The following is a 20,733-nucleotide window of genomic DNA, read 5'->3' as shown; positions in this document are numbered from 1 at the left end:
ATCTCTTGGAACATAGGATCCTTAAGTACGGAATCCCATGTCTAGAGGTGCCCAACTTGGGGATTGAAGTCAATGGAAGTTAAAATCTATACCTCACTTCTAGCATCTACAGCACTAAAGCAGAAATAAATAAATAATGATGCTTTAATTTCAGTGCACTTTACTGCAGTTTTCATGCTGAAATTCTTCCTTCATTAGAAGCAATAACAGAACTCAAAAAGTGGAGTAATAATGTTCACTAAACATAGAAGCCTTTTACTAAGCACCCCAAACAGTTAGGGGATCATTCTCTATAGACTGTCTAAAGTTAAGGAGCCAGGTGATGTACGCTCTGAGCAAATTTTGCATCACCTATTGCATGCACAATTGCCATTATAGACTCTAGCATAAATCCACATTTACACACCTAATTTAAGGTGTGACCATAATTGCTTCCCAAATTAGCAGGAGTTGAGATACCCTTCAAAGATGAAACTAATTTATTGGGGTACTGATAGATTCTGTCCTATGTCTCCATAAATAAACAATGTGGTTCATAAAGGTGGTGGGGGGTTTTTTCAAATTGAAGATGTTATATCATATTAAATATCTTTGGAATCTCATTTTTTTTCATATTATTGTGCAAGCAATGGTACTATCAGTTTGGGATTATTGTCTCCCACACAAACATCTGAGGAGATTATAATTTGTGGAAAATGCAGCAGCTAAATTAATAAGGAAAGGTCTGATCGTGCCACTTCATTTTTGAGAATGTTGCATTGGCTCCCACATAAAGCTAGAGCTGAATTTAAATTATTGACTCTGGTCTTTAAAATTCTATATGGGTTGTCCCATGCTCAATGGCATAGTAAGGGTAAGTGGCGTCCGGGGCAGTAGCTCCCCTCCCCTGCCCTCTTCTCCCCCCCCCAACCCCCATGCAGCGCATGCACCCCTTCCCTTTCTCTGTACCTTTTAAACATCTCCAGTGTGAGCAACATGCTGCCCATGTGAGTGTTGGCTTGCCTTTGACGTCACTTCAAAGGCTCTGATCCTGGAAATGACATCAAAGAGAGCATCAAAAAGGTACAGGAGAAGGCAAGGGGCATGTGCAGCAAGGAAAGGAGCGGGGAACAAGCGAGCGGACGGGCAGGCGAATGGGGCGGAGAAGAGGAGATGTGCTACCACGCCCTTAGGAAGATCACACCCAGGGTAGACCACACCCCTCTTACTATGCCACTGTCCCCGCTTATTTACAAGATTGTGTTCAACTTTATCAGCCAAAGAGGACCTTCAGATCCCTAAACAATATTAGTGTGGTGATCCCTGCTCACTCAGTATGTCATCTGGAAAAGACTTTTAATACAACTATACTTAGAAGAGGTGCAGAACTTTGGAATACTCTACCTGTTGCGATCAGATTGACAGTGGACTATATGAGATTTTGACTCTTAGTAAAAAAAAAACAACAAAAAAAAAAACACCTGGTTGTTTCAAAAATATTTGAATTAGTTAATTACTACTTTAGGCCCTCCTTTACAAAGCCGCACTAGCATTTTTAGCACCGGCTGCAATGATAAGATCTCTGACGCTCATTAAGAAAATCATACCTCAAACTCCCTTCTCTACCCATGCAGCTCTTTGTAAATTTTGGATAAAACATATAGGTTAAAATGGCTGTTTGTTTTAAAAAGGTTGCAGACCCCTGAGCTAGAGGCTTGAGGTAGATATTAAATAGAATGGGTGATAGTATCGATGAGGTGGCTGCTGTTAAGGCTTGGTGGTACTTTGTCATATGTTTCCTACTTTTTAACCTGTCCTCATCCAAACAAGATTAACACCATCTCCTTTCCAGTTTCTGTCCTTCACGCTTAAGGGTACGAAGTTCTGGAGAGAACCAAGGTGAGCATCTGAGAGTGGTACTTATGGCCTTTTTTAGTGGTGCCATTTTCTCTAAGGTCTTAGCCAAATGTGTTTTCCAAATATCAACTTGTTCTGACACTGTAGTTGTAGTTTCATCAATATATGGGTAGTCCAAGGTCTCTAGGAAATTCTCAGCAGTCAGCTTTTCTTGTCTCTTACTCGTATCTTTTTCCAAACTCTGGGAGGAGCCATTTGTTTCAGGTGGTCACATAGGTGGGAAAACATAATTAGAAAATGGTCTGTCTGTGATAGGAGTGTTATTTCAATACTGCTATCCTGGTATTCTGGGATGTCAATCCCTTTCTAACAAGTCTAGTATGTGACCCTTTTCATGGACTGGAGAATTGATCACTTGTGTGAATCCTAGTATTGTCATTGAATCCAAGAAGTCAGCTGTAGTAGTATCTGGGATTTTGATCCTAATGATCAACATCCTAAGGTAATTCAGAGTCACTTGTATAATCAGATCAATGAGTTCTTGCACAGATAATGTGTTGCTATGAGGTACTTTGTATAAAATGAACAGCCAAATTGGTTTCTCCTCTTGTAGATGGATTAAAAGAGATTCTGATTCATTTTGCTGGGGAATGGTGATTCTGCCCAGTCTGATTGTATCTCACATCAAGACTCCACCCCGTCTTCTTGGTCTTAGATGATGTTCAGCCAGTAGTGAATCCCTGCTTTCATCTAGCCAGGTTTCATTTATTCCTAAAATGTTAAGATACTGTTTGTTGGTGACATCACAGATCACTGAGGATTTCTAGCAGCTTGTCTGGCATTTATCAGTCCTGTAGTTCCAAAGGGTGGTCTGGGGGTTCTGTGTGTAGCTTTGATATTGCAGGTGATAACCTTTTAAGTACAGTTATGTAGGTGTTTGACCTCTTGCACTTTGGTCTTCTCTTTGCTTGGTGGGAATTATAGTTTCCTCTCCCATACACCACAACATAGAAACCATCCTACTGCTAGAAACTCATGAAAAAGGGAAACAACGTCCTACTGGTGCTTAAGTTTGACCGAAAATAAGACACAAATTTAGGAGCTCGTTTTTTTCTGAATATCATCTCCATAGTTTTAAGAATACTTAAGCTGTACAATAAAAAGAGGGTGTTTTTTAAAGAAATACAACTGTAGGTCCTACTTCTTCTAGCAGGAGGAGAAAATCCATAAGACCTTCCGGATTATTCCATAAAACATTTTTATTGATTCCTTATTTGGCTCTCATTAGCCAATCAGGAGGTGGTACGAATAGGTAACCTCTAAGACCACCTTTCCCCTAGATGAATGTCAATCAATACCAAAAGCTCATATAAAGCATGCCTACTAATAACTCAATTAAGTTATTGCCTCATGCCACCCATGTAAGCAAACCAGAGGGTAGAAATAGCCTCAGAAATACATGGGAGTGTCATAGAAAAATCATGTGATCCTTCAAAGCTCCCTGCTTCAGTCACAGGTATAAAAACCTCCCATCTGATGCTTGGTTTAATTCTTCAATTTTTGTACTTAATATTCCTCAATTTTTAACTTAATATTTTTCTCAAAAAACTTATCTTCAAATAAACGTGTCACTGAAGAATCCTGTATCAACTCTTTATGCAAAGATAAATTTTTCATATTAACATTCGCAATATCACAGTAGAAAGTAAACTTTTCACACTTGAAACAGCTCAAGAGACCATTCACAATATTACACCTCTTCTGACACTGTCAAAGTTTCAGGGCCCTAACAGCTTCTGCGTTAGGGAAGGTTCTATTGTTCCAAAAAGATCCCTCAAAAGTATTACCACAAATAAAGATTAGAGCTACTATCTCCTATATTATTATTTATTTTTTTTTTTTTTAATAAAACGAGATGAATGTCAGCCAATCAGAGAGCTGAATCAAGGAGGCAGGATTCTGTCCTAGTAAATAAAACAGCTCACACAGACTCTGGAAAGCCACTCCAGGCTGCTGCTTCTTTCTTTGGATTCTTAGTGCTAACTCGTATTATTTCTCCCCCTGAGCAAAGTAACTGCCAGCTTTCTTCAGGTACAGGTATGGTATTTTCCTATTTATTTTTTTTTAACCCTCTAGTTTATAATAGTAGATCAGCATGCTCTGTTTTCTCATCGCAGGAGTGACATGATCTTTTCCTTTTGTTTCTTTTTAGACACTCAGGTATCTAACCTGATCGAAGAATCTAAGTTCCTAGAAGACAGCTGTCACATTACAGTAAGAGATGTGTTTCCCTATTTTGTGTGATTTTATTTGCAGTAATATATAATTTTATAAAGTCTTACAAGCAGCGTGCATATAGCCAAAAAATAAGAAGTTGAAGAGCAAGACCAAAAAGCAGCGGTAATAGATTAGTAGGTTGATAAATTGATAGAACCTTTACCTATAAGTAGGGTTTCTGTTCTAGGTGTTTATAGTTTGGAATGTTAAGCGTTTATTTTTGAGGCAATTAGGTGATTTTCCAGGGTCAAAAAATAGGGATTTAACATATTCATATCACAAAAAAATATTTAGTAGCTTTTTAGGTTTAATGGCCTAAAACAAAATTTTCCAGTGCCAGCCCCCATCTCAAAGTGATAGCTCTAAGTTCCCCTTCTCAAAATCCCAGCAATGTCAGTCTCCTTTTCTGAAAACCCCTACAACAGTATTAGATCCCTTCCAACCCTCTAAATCAGCAACAGTCAACCCCTGACTACCAGCTCCTATCAGCAACAGCCTCCCACTCCCAATCCTCCTTGCAACAGCTCCCCAAGACTCCTCCTTCAACCGTAACCAATCATCACCATCCCCTCCCAGCCCATTGCATCCTTCTCATAGCCCCAGCAGTAGCCTGTTGTCTCCTACCCTTGTATCAGTTGGCTAGGTGGATTCTATTCAGTGCCCCAGAACACATACACTTCTCCCTCCGTATTTGCGGTTTCAATTATTCATGGTTTTTAGCTTGCTGGCTCCTCCGCCAAATTACATCAGTTTGCATAGAGAAATCGCTGATTCCAAGCGTTTACAGAGAAAATTGCTGATTTCCTAGCACTTTCTTCACCTGTCCTTCAGGAACAGGACAGGTCTCCCATCATGTTATTCCCGGTTTCACCATATTCACGATGGTTTTTAATAGAAAACAGCGAATAACATATGAAAAGTTATTTGCGGTTTTTCTGTATTTATGGTTCTGTTAATCCCCTATCACAGCGAATACGGAGGGAGAAGTGTATTCTTTTCCCCACCCCAGCAGCAGTAACACTGTCAGATTTCTTCTTCTCCCGGCCCCAATAAGAACATCACTTTCCTTTCTCCCAGCTCCCTTTCTTTCTTCCAATCCCAACAGCCTCCTCTCAGACCCAATCTTAGAAATGCATGCCTTGATTAGAATTTGTTCTGATTTCTGGTACAACAATAATGAAAGACTTAGAAAGACGTTTTCAAAAGAACATTCAAGTAAGAATTGGGATGTCCTGCTTTGAACAGCACAAAAAAGTCCATTTCACAGCCATTTTCAAATAGTAACATAGTAAATGACGGCAGATAAAGACATGAACAATCCATCCAGTCTGCTCATAAATTATACCCATTAAAAAAATACATGATTAGATTAAGTTGTCTCTTCTTTGGTATTTCTGGGCTGTAAACTGTAAAGTCTGGTATTCTCCTAGATTATAAATGTTGAAGTTGCCTTCTAAGCTCACTCCAGCCTATTCAACCATCATGTTGTTTGCAGGATATCTACCGTAAAGTCTGGCCAGTAACATCCTCATGTTCCATATTAGCGGAGTTCACATTGATGCCCACCCAGCCCATCCTACACCGAATCACCATATATGGAACACAGATCGTGCGGGTCTGTCCAATACCGGCCTTAATTCTTTAATTTATACCATTCATTTTCTAATTAGAGATCCTCTATTTTTATCCTGTTGAAAAATACACGAGAAGGATGTTCTTGCACAGAAAATGTCTAAAATGAACAGCCATTTTCTAAAGCGAAATGCCCAAAATATGAACACCAAAAAAGCAGGCACAAAAACATCTGGTTGATATCATTTGTACAAAAATTAACATACAGATGTCCCTGCAGAGTAGAGGGAAAGCTTGGCAGTCAGTGTATGTGACTTTAAACAATGAGACCCAGGTACAAATTATACCTTAATTACTTTTATGTTATTGTGAGCCCTACAGGTACAGATAAAAACCTATTCTACCTAAAGGTACACAACTACAATGGCTATCACACACGCAGGTGGAAATATTTTTTCACTCAGAGAATAGTTAAGCTCTGGAACGCTTTGCAAGAGGTTGTGGTAAGAGCGGCTAGCGTAGCTGGTTTTAAGAAAGGTTTGGACAATTTCCTAGAGAAAAAATCCATAGTCTGTTATTAAGAAAGACTATATCAGTAGCATGGAATGTTGCTACTCCTTGGGTTTTGGCCAGGTACTAGGTACTTGAATGGCCACTGTGAGAATGGGCTGCTGGGCTTGATGGGCCTTTGGTCTGACCCACTAAGTCTATTCCTATGTTTTTATACATTCATGTATAGTAGGTATATCTACATTTCAAGAGGGTGCAAATATTTGCACAGAAATTAAAGAGTTAAGGTAAGAGTTACACCTGGGTCCCATTTTCAAAGTCCACTGCACTGACCATTAGGCTATTCCTTATATTTGCTTGCTGCTCTTTTAGGAATGACCATAATACCTGAAGCTGACAAAGAGCCTGATATCCACTGTCACTTTTACTTTTACTTCTTAAGGGGATGGGAGGGAGTCAGTAACCACTAGGAAATGAAAGAGTGGTCATGCCTTCATCCCTACAATGGTCAGCTGCTCATTCAAGGCACCTTTTTGTACTCTGGATGTGATTAAATTAGGTCTAGATAAAAAGTCCCAAAGGAAAGAAATTGTGGAGGCAGACATTGTCAAAGTCAAAGAAGTCTTTAAAAATCTTTATTAAAATAGATTAAAATGCTGCCTGACATGGCCTTTGCTCACACTGCATGAGCTGCTTCAGGGGCTTAATTTTATCTTGTGGTGTCATGAAAAACATCACCATAAGGCACTGTAGGATCTCTTGACTCCAAAGGAGGATTCCTATATATTCCACACTTTCCCACCGACTCAAATAAGCTCTCCACACTAGAGAGATACACAAGAATGATACAATGGGAATCCCGCAGAACCTGTGAGGATCCCGTGGGGTTTCCCCACGGGGTCGCAGGGATCACCATGGGGTTGTGGGGTTTCCATGGGGATGCCCCTAGGGTTGCAGGGATGGAGGCACTTTGAGGGGCTCAAATATTACTTCAGTAGTGCATCTCCTTTTCCTGCCCTCCAGCCACACTCAACCCCTCCACAAAGCAGTGTGCAGCACTCCCAGCATGCCACCCACAGCCGATCCAGAAGTCTTCCCTCCAATGTCAGAGCTGACATCAGAGGGAAAGCTTCCGGGTCAACCACGTGTAGCGTGTAGTAACTGCAGCCCTGCCAAGAAGTAAGTGCAGCTGGAAGGCAGGAAGGATGCGGCCAACCTGGACAGCTCCAGTCTTTTGGGAGGGGGCACAGAAGTAGTTGGGCCACAGAAAGGAGGGAGGGAAGGAGTGAGCGAGTGTGCGTTAGGCCAAGAAAGGGAGAGAGAGGAGACATGAACTTGGGATAAAGTAGAAGGCGTGTTGGGACATGGGAGGGGCACAAATTTGGGACAAAGACTAGAAGGAGGAAGGGAGCACAAACTTGGGACACAAAAGGGAGGGAGGGAGTGTGTTTGGACACAGAAGAAAAGGAGGAGCATGAACTTGGGACATAGGATGGAAGGAGGTGGGGAAGGGAATAGAAAAGGAAAATTGTTGGGCATGGGTGTGTAAGTGAGAGGGAAAGAGAGATGGTGCACGTGGGGAATGGAAGAAAGATGAGAATTGTTGGGCATAAGGAGGGAGAGGATTGAGGTACAGATACATGGGGAAGAGAAAAATGAGAGGGAGTAATGTTGGATATGGTGGTGGAGAGGGAATAGTGAGACAGATTGAAAGGAATGCAAGAGGAAGGAATGTTGGACATGGTAGTGGAGGGAATGGAGGGAGAGATGTGGCATGGTACTGGATAGGGATGATAGAAGGAGAATTGTTGGGTATGGGGCTGGTGAGCAGAGAAGAAAGATGCTGCACGTGGTCCAGGATATGGTCAGTGAGAGAGGGAGACATAATGCACATAGGGGTGGAAGAGAAAGGAAGAAATGCTTAGCAGCAGTGGGGAGTGAAAAAATAGGGCGAATGTTCCAGGATAGAAGGGAGTGAAGATGCTGTACAATGGGAGGGAGGGAGAGAAAAGAAGAGAGAAATGTTGAACCATAGCAGGAGGAACCAATGGACAGCAACCGCTTGTAGAAGAATTTGCAGAAAATAGGAAAGTGGAAAAAAGAGAAACTGGGACAAATTTGATGGAAAAATAAATCTCCAGAAAACAAAGGTAAAAAAATGAATCTCTTGACTGAAATATGTTGACTTTAGGAAACATTTCTAGCAAATGTCTTTGTATTGTGTTCAAAAGAAAAGGAAATGCATTTCTGGTTTTATTTCTTCAATGCTGAAATACTCACTGACCCTTCATGTGGCTGGTGGGGATCCCCAAGCTCTACCAATAGAGGATCTCCTCCAAAGGTGACCAGAACCTTCCTCCACCAAATGTAGCAGTCACTGGCAACATCCCTGAGCCACTGAGGTGCCAGCATCTGTGATTCAGGGACGCTACTGCTGCCTGCCAAGCTTGGCAAAAGGGACCCCCGGACACCTTCAGAGGAAGTCCTCAACTGACATAGTTTCATCAGCTGGAGTATTTATATTTTATATTTACATTAGAGGCTCTGGCAGAGACATATTTACAAAGTATTTATCATTCCCTATTAATATTTCCAAATTAATAAAATGTCATTGCTTATTTGTAAATAGGTCTCTACCAGAGCCTTTAATTCAGTAGCATAATTAAATGAAATAACTACCCTTGAAGTTTATGGGGATGGGCGGGGACAGAAGAGATTACTTGATGGGACGGATTCAATTCCAGCAGGGATGGGCAGGGACAGATTCAACTCCAGTGGGGACAGAAGGGGACAGGTTTGATTTCTGTCCCCACACAACTCTCTACTCCACAGCCTAAGACCCCAATTCCCTCAATCATCAAATGTCCCCTTCCCCTACCACCCCCACACATACATAAACTAAATTAACTAAACTAAACTTTAAGTTTGTATACCGCATCATCTCCATAAAGATAGAGCTTGGCATGGTTTACAGGTAATTCAATTAGAGATTATGAAGAGGATAGCTAGCTTTACATTTTAAATACAAAGCTTTACGTTTTGGAGAAAAGCCTGGTTTTCAGATGCTTTCAGAATAATTGGAATGAGTCTAGGTTCCGCAGCGGGGCAGGGAGGTTATTCCAAAGCTCAGTGAATTTGAAGAAAAGGGATTTCCCTAATTTATCTGCATACATGACGCCTTTTAACGAGGGGAAAGATAGTTTGAGTATGTGGGTGGATCTGGTACTGTCAAGTCTTGAAGAATTCCAGGATAGTGGGATTAGGGGAGGAAGAATGCCATGTAGGATCTTGAAAATTAGGCAGGTTCATATAAAGTGAATCCTAGAAATCACCGGAAGCCAGTGAAGTTTTGACAGAAGCGGGGGAAACATGATCAAATTTGCTTTTTGCGAAGATCAACCTAGCCGCAGTGTTCTGGATCTGCTGAAGTCTTTGAAGATTTTTCTTGGTTAGACTTAGATAGATGGAATTACAATAGTGCAGTCTGGAAAGAAAGATTGATTGTATAAGGACAGCAAACTGTTGCTGGCAGAAGCAGGATCTCACTTTCCTCAACATGTGAAGACTAAAAAAACATTTTTTTACCAGAGAGTTGAGATGATCATTAAAGGAAAGTGTAGAGTCAATAATGATGCCCAAAACTTTGTTTGAGAATTCGATCTGCAGTGTGGGACCAGATCACATACAGGGTCTTCCAAGCCTCCATAACTCTTCAACATCTGTTCTTTATCCACTTCCCAGATCAAAATATGGCTTTTCTCCCCTGTGAATCATCCTACTCATTCTCAAACCTTTACTTAGGGTTCCTTTTACGAAGGCACGATAGGGCCTTAATGTGCAGAATAGCGTGTGCTAAAATGCCCCACATGCTAGCCACTACCGCCTCCTCTTGAGCAGGCGGTAGTTTTTCAGCTAGCGTGCACTATAGCACGCGCTAATCAGGTACGTGCGCTTAAACCACTAGCGCACCTTTGTAAAAGGAGCCCTTAGGCTCCTCTCTGTGAAGATTCAGGGGCAAATAGACTATATCTCCTCTCTGCTGCAGCACCTACTTTAAAACAGTGCCACTGATACTCTGAGACATGGACCAAATATAGAAGGCTGATCTATATTGATTGCAGAAGGCTGAGAGGACAATCTCCATAGTATAGGTTGCAAGTTAGATCTCAGTCATTCTTTGGTGACTCAAGGCATAAGACACTCATTGATCATATTCCACACTGTAAGATCATAAAGCCCTTGTCTGTGCTCAGACTTTTGATAAGATCCTGGTACTACACTTCCAACACTATAAATAGCTTAAAGAAATGCAATAAAATCCATGATTTTTGTTTAAAGAAAACCTTTTAAATATGCATTTATTCAAGTAAACAGGCAAGGCAAACACCTAACATTTCAGACTGATATGCTTCCTGGAGGGATATTTGTTATGAATAATTCATCAGTTAACATTAAAAAAATCAATTGCTAGCATTAGCATTAATATATACATTTCTATTCTGTTGTACCTTTCAGTTCAAAGCAGATCACATAATAAAATATATTAAATCATATATATTATATTATATCATATAATCAAACAATTCTATACAGGCCATTTACACTTCATCTAAAACCTCATGAATGATAATTATTCACAGTTAGATATTTTTGAAAAAAACATATTTTCAAATGTCTAAATAATATCTAGGATGAAATCATTCTAAGTTGCTTAGGCAACACATTTCACAAAAGAGGGCTGTGACCCGTGATAGTTTTATGCCTTGTAGATTGTAAACAGATCTCAGATAAATATGGAACATTCAATCAATATGGAATATTCAATCAATTCTCAGACCCTATATACAAACTCTTTCTCTTCTCCCATCTATATTTAACATCTTCCCTCTGTCTTCCCTCCTCCATCCATGGCCATCTTCTCTCTTCTCTTTTCCTTTTCTCCTTCCACATCACATACTTCCTCACTTCCCACCCTTCAGATTTCTCCCATCTCCCATTACTTTTCACCCCCTACCCAGTAGAATCTCCCCCCTTTCTTGCCTTCAACCCGTCCCTCCATGTCCAGACTCTCCTTGTCTCTTCCTTTGCCCCATCTAGCATCTCCAGCTTTTTCCCCTCCTCTTCTCCCTCTGTTCCTTTCCGCCGCAGTCCAGTTTCTTCAATCACTTCACTTTCCCATACCATTACCATTGCTGATTTTGCTACCGAAGAAATAAAGGTAAAGAGCAACACCTGGGCCCTGCAACTCGTGCATGCACTCAGCATCTTCTGGTTGTACCACTTCCAACACAGACTTCCTAGGTCAGAGAGGGTAGAACCAACAAACAATGAGCCCACGCATAGACCCCAAGGCCAAGCTGATCTTTACTTTTACTTCTGCTGGTTCTTAGTTGTGTTTGGGCATTTTTGACTGTCTGAAAAAGGTGTTGGTACTGTGTATCAGCGTGGCCAGTCAAATGCACACGACAACTGCACCCCGACAATTGCATGCATGTCAAATGTGCACATGACAATTGCACCCCAACAAATGCGCTCCATACAGCGGATACTATTTTATCTTTTTGAGGGTTAGGAAGTAACCTTCTTTTTTGAGGGGGGATGCCCCTCCCCCACTATACTTAAAATATCCATTTGGTATCTAGTGTTAGGGTAAGGTTTAGATGAGGATTATGGGAACCTTAACACTAGCACAATTGATGGCACACCACTGTCGTGCACGTACTTGTTGGTGCTTGTATTTGACGGGGCGCAATTGATAGGGCACCATTGTCCTGCACGCTTTAGTCGGTGTACCATGTATCAGGTGTACCACTTGACAAAGTCCTATATTTAAAGTTAGGAAACTTGAGTCCTTTCCCACACACAGACATTTTTATGTGGTTCTAATAGTGCATGAGGTTCCTAGAGGAAAAAAGACTTTCTGCAAAACATGCTAAAGCATTGTGCAGTAATTTGCATGCCAGCACGTGCTAATCACATTAAGAGTGGGCAGTATATAAGAACATAAGAATAGCCTTACTGGATCAGACCAATGGTCCATTAAGCCCAGTAGCCCGTTCTCATGGTGGCCAATCCAAGTCACTAGTACCTGACCAAAACCCAAGGAGTAGCAACATTCCATGCTACCGATATAGGGCAAGCAGTGGCTTCCCCCATGTCTTTCTCAATAACAGACTATGGACTTTTCCTCCAGGAACATGTTCAAACCTTTCTAAAAACCAGCTATGCTATCCGCTCTTACCACATCCTCTGGCAATGTGTTCCAGAGCTTAACTATTTTCTGAGTGCAAAAGAATTTCACCTATTGGTTTTAAAAGTATTTCCCTGTAACTTCATCGAGTGGCCCCTAGTCTTTGTAATTTTTGACGGAGTGAAAAATCGATCCACTCAGGATTTTGTAGACTTCAATCATATCTCCCCTCAGCCGTCTCTTTTCCAAGCTGAAGAGCCCTAATCGTTTTAGTCTTTCCTCATACAAGAGGAGTTTCATCCCCCTTTACCATCTTGGTCGCTCTTCTTTGAACCTTTTCTAGCGCCACTATATCTTTCTTGAGATAAGAAGATCAGAATTGAACACAATACTCCAGATAAGGTCGCACCATGGAGCGATTCAGGGTCATTATAACATTATTAGCCTTTTTTTTATTTATTTATAAGATTTTCAATTTTTAATACAAGCATTTCATTTGCAAATTGCTACAGATCCAGAAATTATATTCAATAAAACATATAAAGGAAACATTAACTATCTCTTATTTAGTCCACAAAAATGAGGATCAAGAGAAGAAATAAACTTCCATCAGAAATAACAAAAATTAGCTTAAGGTCACGGCATTAGATTCCCGAATTACAGCCAGATGGTAGGTCATACATCACTAGACATGGTTACCAACCTTTCGTTTGATTCAATAAATTCTAAAAGTTGTTTAGGCTCAAAGAAAAGAAAATTCTTATCTTGGTAAGATACATAACACTTTGCAAGAAATTTAACATGAAATTAAGCCTTCAAAGCAAGAGTTCTTGGCCTCAAGGTCAAGAATTCTTTCCTACGTCTCTGGGTTTTCTGAGCCAAATCTGGAAACACTAGAACATTAGAGCCTAAAAACTTATCATTTATATAACGAAAATATAAGCGAAGGATAAATTCCCTATCACTCTCCAAGGCTAGAGTTAACAGCATGGTAGTTCTTTGGATGACAACCTCAAGGGAGTTTTCCAGAAATGAAGCCAAATTCATGTCCACTGCTTTATCCACTGGAATTTCTGTAGGAGTGGATTCCCCTTGTGGCATCTTTATATTCAAATAATAAGCTCTAACAATTGGAGGTAAATTTTCTGATGGAATGGCTAAAGTTTCACGGAGATATTTTCTAGCCATCTCAACTGGTGATATAATAGGGCACTTTGGAAAATTCAAAAATCTTAAGTTATTTTTTCTCAGTTGATTTACAAAATTCTCCATCTTACGAGAAACATAAGATCTATCTTTAACCAATTCTATTTGCACCTTCTTTACTTCACTGAAATTATTTCCTTGTTCCTCCAACTTTTCACTCAAATTAGTTAGAAGTACCCCCTGTTGTTCCACCATGGAGAAGACAGTTCCATATTCTGTTTTAATAGTAGAGAGACTCAATTTAAGGTTGGAGTCCATGACTGATATGGCCTGCCACAACGCCTCCATATCTATTTTCTCTGGTTTCTTCATCTCCCCAAAGTTGATAATATTTCCTCCTGAAGCACCTCTCACCTCCTCTTCTCTGCTGCAGGGAGACTTCTGATGATTCCCATCTCCACCTTCTTCCGAAGAGTTCAGTAGAGATGTCCCTCCTGTGCTGGGGTCGAGCTCTCCCTCTCGGGGCTGCCAGACTCCAGACATTCCCTGCACTGGAGTACTTCCGGGTTGGGGAGGAACCAGCCTTAGCTCAGGGCTTAATGAAACCCAGCTCACTGCGCTGAGGTCGCCCGAGGATTCTGGGTTTCCCCCTGAAGTAGTTCGGGTCACTTCACCCTAACGAGCAAAGACGCTCGTCAGCGTCGTCTGGACCAGCCATTGAGGGGACTCCACCGCTGGAGGGACAAGGCGGGGAACTCTCTTTCTCTTCCCCATATCGCTGCCGGGAAAGAGAATCACAACACGGCTCCAGGTGAGACGAGAAGCACAGCTCGTTCAGGCGTCCGCTCCCAATGCTATCTTGATCCCCAGAATGTAACATCTTCCCAATCCTTTTTTAAAACTTCCCAGCATCCTGTTTGCTTTTTTGGCCACCACCAGACATTGGGCAGAAGGTTTCATCATATTGTCTACAATGATACCAAGATCCTTTTCTTGGGCGCTATCCACCAATGTGGACCCTAGCATCCAGTAACTGTGATTCAGGTTATTCTTCTCAATGTGCATCACTTTGCATTTGTTCACATTAAATTTCATCTGCCACTTGGACGCCCAGTCTTCAAATTTCCTAAGGTCTGCCTGCAACACTTTAGTGTCATCTGCAAATTTAATCACCTCACTCATCGTATTTCCATATCATTTATAAATAAGTTAAATAGCACCGGTCGCAGTACAGACCCCTGCGGCACTTCATTGTTTACTCTGCTCCATTGAGAAAAATGACCATTTAACCCTCAGCTGTCAATGAGGGAAAACTCGGAAGACCCGTTTCGAAATTTCGAATTTACGCCCAGCAGTGTCTACGAGGAGCTATCAAGATTCAAGGTGAACAAAGCTATGGGACCGGACAAACTACACCCCAGGGTGCTCAGGGAGTTGAGTGACATCCTGGCGGAACCGTTATCCGCGCTCTTCAATCTTTCCCTAAGTACAAGAAGAGTCCCGTTGGATTGGAAAATGGCTAATGTCATTCCACTCCACAAAAAATCCGCAGGACGGAGGCTGAGAATTATAGACCAGTGAGTCTCACATCGATAGTGAGTAAACTTATGGAAACGCTAATCAAACGCCAATTGGATACGATCCTGAATGAGGAGAATCTAAAAGATCCCATCAACATGGTTTTAAGAAGAGAAGGTCCTGCCAATCAAATCTGATCAGCTTCTTTGACTGGGTAACAAGAAAGCTGGATATAGGGGAGTCCCTGGTCGTCATGTACTTGGACTTCAGCAAAGCGTTTGATAGCGTCCCACACCACAGGTTATTGAGCAAGATGGGTTCGATGGGACTGGGTGAAACATTAACCGCATGGGTTAGGGACTGGCTTAGAGGTAGACTTCAGAGGGTAGTGGTAAACGGTACCCTCTCCGATACGACGGAGGTGATCAGCAGAGTGCCAAGGGCTCGGTCTTGGGCCCGATCCTATTTAGCATCTTCGTAAGAGACTTGGCTGAGGGTCTTTGAGGTAAAATTACATTATTCGCCGATGACGCCAAACTATGCAACATGGTAGGCAACCGCACAACAGATGAAAGCACAGTGCCCGACAAAAGCTCAATGCCCAACAATAAGATGCAGGACCTACTCCTGCTGGAGCATTGGTCAAAGACTTGGCAACTAAGTTTCAATGCCAAAAAATGCAAGGTCATGCACCTTGGCGACAAAAATCCATGCAGGACTTACACCCAAATGGTGAGATCCTAGCAAGAACTGTAGCAGAACGTGACTTGGGGGTGATCATTAGCAAAGACATGAAGACTGCCAATCAAGTGGAGAAAGCTTCATCTAGGGCTAGACAAATCATGGGTTGTATCCGTAGAAGTTTAATCAGCCGAAAGCCCGAGGTCATAATGCCGTTGTACAGATCCATGGTGAGACCCCCATCTGGAATACTGTGTATAATTCTGGAGGCCATATTATCAAAATGATGTGCAGAGAGTTGAATCGGTTCAGCGAATGGCCACCAGGATGGTCTCAAAACTCAAGGATCTCCCGTATGAGGAACGACTGGGTAAGTTGCAGCTGTACTCACTCGAGGAACGCAGAGAGAGGGGAGACATGATCGAGACGTTCAAATATGTCACAGGCTGTATCAAGGTGGAAGAGGATCTCTTTTTCCTTAAAGGACCCACGGCAACAAGAGGGCATCCGTTGAAATTCAGGGATGGGAAATTTCATGGCGACACCAGAAAATATTTCTTCACCGAAAGGGTGGTTGATCGCTGGAATAATCTTCCACAACAGGTAATTGAGGCAAGCAGTGTGTCAGATTTTAAGAAAAGATGGGATTGGCATGTGGGATCTCTTCATGGAGGTAGTTAGGGGTTGGGCCATTAGTGTGGGCAGACTATATGGGCTGTGGCCCTTTTCTGCCATCATGTTCTATTTTCTATGTTTCTATGTCTATAATAGTCTAAAATAGATAAAACTAATGCCTGCACCAATAGTCTGAACGATAAAGGATCAAAATATTTTTTTATGGTTCTTAATTTCCATAATGTGAAAAAGCATTTTTGTACCACTAAGTTCGTGTGTTCTGCTAGTGTTAAATGTCGGTCTAGTGTGACTCCTAGAATTTTGATAGATTTAATAATCGGATAGTCATGACCATTAAGATGAAGCAATGAGTTTGTTATTTTGTCGTTGGGACTAGCCAAGAAAAGTTTGGTCTTTTCCGTATTGAGTTTCGGTTTGAAATTAATTGTTCACTGTTACTATTTGAGTCATAATAGAAGATATCTGGTTTAAGATTTCAGTGGCAAAATTATTTAGAAGGATTAAAATAGAAATGTCATCTGCGTATATATAAAATTTTATATTTAAACTCTGTAATAAATGTCCTAAAGGGGAAATGTTGATGTTGAATAAGGTAGGCGATAGCGGAGGCCTTGGGGCACACCAGATGGGTTGCTCCTTGAATGAGAATAGTTACCGTCACAAATCACTTAAGATCTTTTCTTCAAAAAACCTTAAGCCTAACTGGAGCTGGGGAGAAGTAGCAGGGACAAAAGAGGGAGGAGGAGGAGGCAGCATTGGCATCCTTGGTCCAATCAAAGCTTAAGAAAGACAGCAGCATATTATTTCTGATCCAGCAGGAGGTTGTGGCCTGTTTAGGGTAGGATGGATATTTCTTCTCTTCCTTTTTATTGATTTACTTATATTTCACTCATCCAAAATGTTGGGGAAAAATGGCATATAAAAGAACTAAACTAAGATCTTGTTAAATAATCAGCCAAATTATCCAAGTCTTTGTTAAGAGCAGCATAATAAGACACATTATTAACAGTGTAAATGTGAAACATTTGAATGGAACTGGTACCAACATTGTGAGCATAGAAAAGGAGAATGGGATGAATTAGTAACTTCATTACAAAGTAGATTGCAGCCCAACATAAGAAATAATAATTCTAAAACCAAGTATATAACATATAACATAAAAGCATCCAATACATATATAACTTGCCCCTAATCCTCCCTCTCTTCACTGGTTCTATTACAAAATCCAATATGTTGCATTTGCAAGAATGAGTGAAACCCAGAGAGAGGTAGGAAACTTTAATGTGAAAGACACAGACACAACAGTGAATTGAGCAGCAACTAAGAACTTGTGATTAAATTGTAATTTCATGTATTTTACAGGAAGTAGCACTGATATCATCAGGTCAATATGGGGAATATCCAAAGAAGAGAGTTTGATACTACCGAATCACCTGCAGATAAAAACCCAGACTGGATGTCCTCACTTCCTGATGAAAGGCTTCTCTCTGATCTCTCCATTCCTGGCACCCACCGCTCCATGTCTTTGTTTGGTGGCAACACACTTCAGTGCCAGAGCTGGAACCTCAAAGCTCAATATGAAGCTGGGATACGATTTGTTGATATACGTTGTAGGCATTACTACGACAAACTGGCTATCCACCATGGGGAGAAATTCCTATATTGCCATTTCACTCAAGTTTTGTATGACACCATTAGCTTCTTGCGTGAGCATCCAAAGGAAGTCGTCCTTATGCATGTAAAGGAAGAATATGAAGCTTCCAATAACACTAGCACATTCTCTGATCTAGTTTCCAACCATATGGAAAAAGTTGAAAAGTCTTGGTTCTGGGAATCCTCTGCTATACCTACCCTTGGCCAAGTAAGAAGAAAAATTGTCATACTACAGGATTTTAATGATTCTGTTATGGGAATCCCCTATAGTAGCTTGGCTGCAGTTGAAGAGCTTCATGTACCATCCCTAGATGATATAGATTGGAAATGGTCTACTATTGAGGAAAGTTTAAAAGCAGCTGAAAATGGTAATTCTGATAAAATGTATCTTACCTACTGTTCAGGTGCTAGTAAGGATATCTTGCCCTGTTCAGTGGCAGAAAAGATAAACTATGATCTGCTCATTTTTTTGGAGGATAAAGGAGATAAAAAATCCAGATTTGGAATTATAGCTTTGGATTTCCCAGGTTGTGTTCTACTTCACAAAATTATAACCAGCAATTAGGTTCAGTAATTGAATCAAAACAGTAACTTTTTGTGAAAAGCTATAGAATAACTTTTAGTGTAGAACCAGACATAAAATTATAAAATAATGCAATAATTGTGTACCCCTTGATCCGGTGGCATAGCGAGGGGAGGAGGCGCTTGGTTCGGTGCTCTCCCCCCCTCCCTTCCGCCTTCCTCTTCACCCCTGGCTCCTGCCACACACACACATACACACACACACACACACTCCTTCCCCACTTCCCATGCCACACTTGCGCTCTCCCTTGCCCCATACCTCTTTAAATATTCACCAGCGCGAGCAGCTTCTTCAGCCTGCTGCTCACACTGGCATTGGCTTTCCCTCTGATATCACTTCCTGGCCCTGCAACCAGGAAGTGATTTCAGAGGGGAGCCAGGCCAGCATGAGCAACTGGCTCAAAGAAATCCAGACGTCTGATAACCCTAGCTGGCACCCCCCACCAAGACAGTGCTCAGGGAGGTGCACTCCATCTGCCCCTCCCTTATGACGCCACTGCCTTGACCTTTACTGTGGAGCACATCAGTGATACCACATCCAAATTCCTTTTGATCTCTAGAGGAGAAATTTAAAAAAGGACGTATCAATGCAACAGCTAGAAAAGCAGATATTGAAAAGATGGTTGCAACAGAATCATAAACCAAAAAATGTTTGGCCAAAATAAAGATATTCATAGGGCAATGAAGCAGCCAGCATAGATGGTCTATTTATGCCCCTCTCTCTACCCGGCTGATCGATATGTCCATTTTTGCTTAGATAACCACATACGATCGTACACAGGAAAAAAGCAGGCGGAAGTATGTATGTAGATTTCAAAAATGAAATCCTTTTATGAATTTCTGCTGGCTCACCCCAACTCCACTCCTAGCTCAGGCCATTTTCTCCATGGAGAAAAGTCAGCACATTATTGGCAGCATATCTATTTTATCTCTCAGCGGGCTCAGGGGAATTCTCAAAGGGGGAGGGGTTTCCTTGTGTAAACATTCATTTTGAAAATTGTCATAAGAACATAAGAACATAAGCAGTGCCTCCGCCGGGTCAGACCATAGGTCCATCCTGCCCGGCAGTCCGCTCCCGCGGCGGCCCGAACAGGTCACGGCCTGTCTGAGTCACCAGAAGGGGCCCCCTTGCCACCTTGGTTTCCCATTGAGTCCTATCTTCCCATCGAAGTCCTAACCCTCCGGTCTTGCACATGCACGACCTGGTTGGATTTCTATACTTATTACCTGGTTAGCTTTCTATACCTGTGTTACATCTCAGCACCTCTCTCAGTATCCCACGATCCCCCTATCCCTCAGGAATCCGTCCAATCCCTGTTTGAATCCTTGTACCGTACTCGCTGGCTACAGTGGTAAAAGCTCATAGGAATTATATGAGGGCAGATCTTTTACCACCAAGGCCAGCAATAAAAAAGCCTAACGCAGCTTCATAAAAAGGAAGATAAGTGCACTAAGTGCTAAGAAGCCCATTATATAACTTTGGGCTTCGTAGATATTAGCATGTACTAATTCTGTTAGCTCATTTAAGAGCCCTTTTCCTAAAGCTAAGCTCAAACTTAGCGCATGCTAATGGATATTGGCATGCACTAACCTCCTCTTTTATGAACATATAACATGGGTTTTAGCACCGACAGCAGGGGTAACTGCTCCAACACTGCCGGCGCTAAAACACATGCTATGTGTTTGTAAAAGAGGGGGGTAAGTGTGCTAAGTGCTAAGAAGCTCATTATATAACAGGGATCTCAAAGTCCCTCCTTGAGGGCCGTAATCCAGTCGGGTTTTCAGGATTTCCCCAATGACTATGCATTGAAAGCAGTGCATGCACATAGATCTCATGCATATTCATTGAGAAAATCCTGAAAACCCGACTGGATTGCGGCCCTCAAGGAGGGACTTTGAGACCCCTGTTATATACCTATAGACTTCTTAGAATTTAGCATGCACTAATTCTGTTAGTGCATGTTTAGCTTTGGTAAAAGGATTCTTTAATTCTCCATTGCATCAAAGTGCACTGAAATATGGACTTAACGCATTCTAATGTGTGGCTTTCTAATGCGCTAAGGCCAAATTTAACACAGCACTTTTTAGGACTTGTTTTTTTGTTTATAGGTTGTGGGCTAAATGCACCCATG

General features: G+C 41.5%; 1 protein-coding gene across 1 annotated transcript; it reads left to right on the top strand.

Moving 5' to 3' along the window:
- The first annotated feature begins 3,848 nt into the window (after positions 1 to 3,848).
- Positions 3,849 to 18,736, top strand: LOC117360591 (1-phosphatidylinositol phosphodiesterase-like). Its single transcript, XM_033944567.1, has 3 exons — positions 3,849 to 3,933; positions 4,049 to 4,110; positions 17,729 to 18,736. Exon 3 carries the CDS (start codon positions 17,757 to 17,759, stop codon positions 18,582 to 18,584), a length of 828 nt encoding a protein of 275 aa, XP_033800458.1. The 5' UTR covers positions 3,849 to 3,933; positions 4,049 to 4,110; positions 17,729 to 17,756; the 3' UTR covers positions 18,585 to 18,736.
- The last annotated feature ends 1,997 nt before the right edge of the window (positions 18,737 to 20,733 follow it).

Source organism: Geotrypetes seraphini, chromosome 5 (genome assembly GCF_902459505.1).
Source record: "Geotrypetes seraphini chromosome 5, aGeoSer1.1, whole genome shotgun sequence".
Taxonomy (NCBI): domain Eukaryota; kingdom Metazoa; phylum Chordata; class Amphibia; order Gymnophiona; family Dermophiidae; genus Geotrypetes; species Geotrypetes seraphini.
The sequence above is the reverse complement of the archived record's forward strand: the minus strand, read 5'-3'. Positions and strand labels throughout refer to the sequence as shown.

Bases quoted from the DNA above. Each gene is read 5' to 3' on its own strand.
- LOC117360591 (XM_033944567.1), top strand. From the start codon at position 17,757: ATGGGGAATATCCAAAGAAGAGAGTTTGATACTACCGAATCACCTGCA.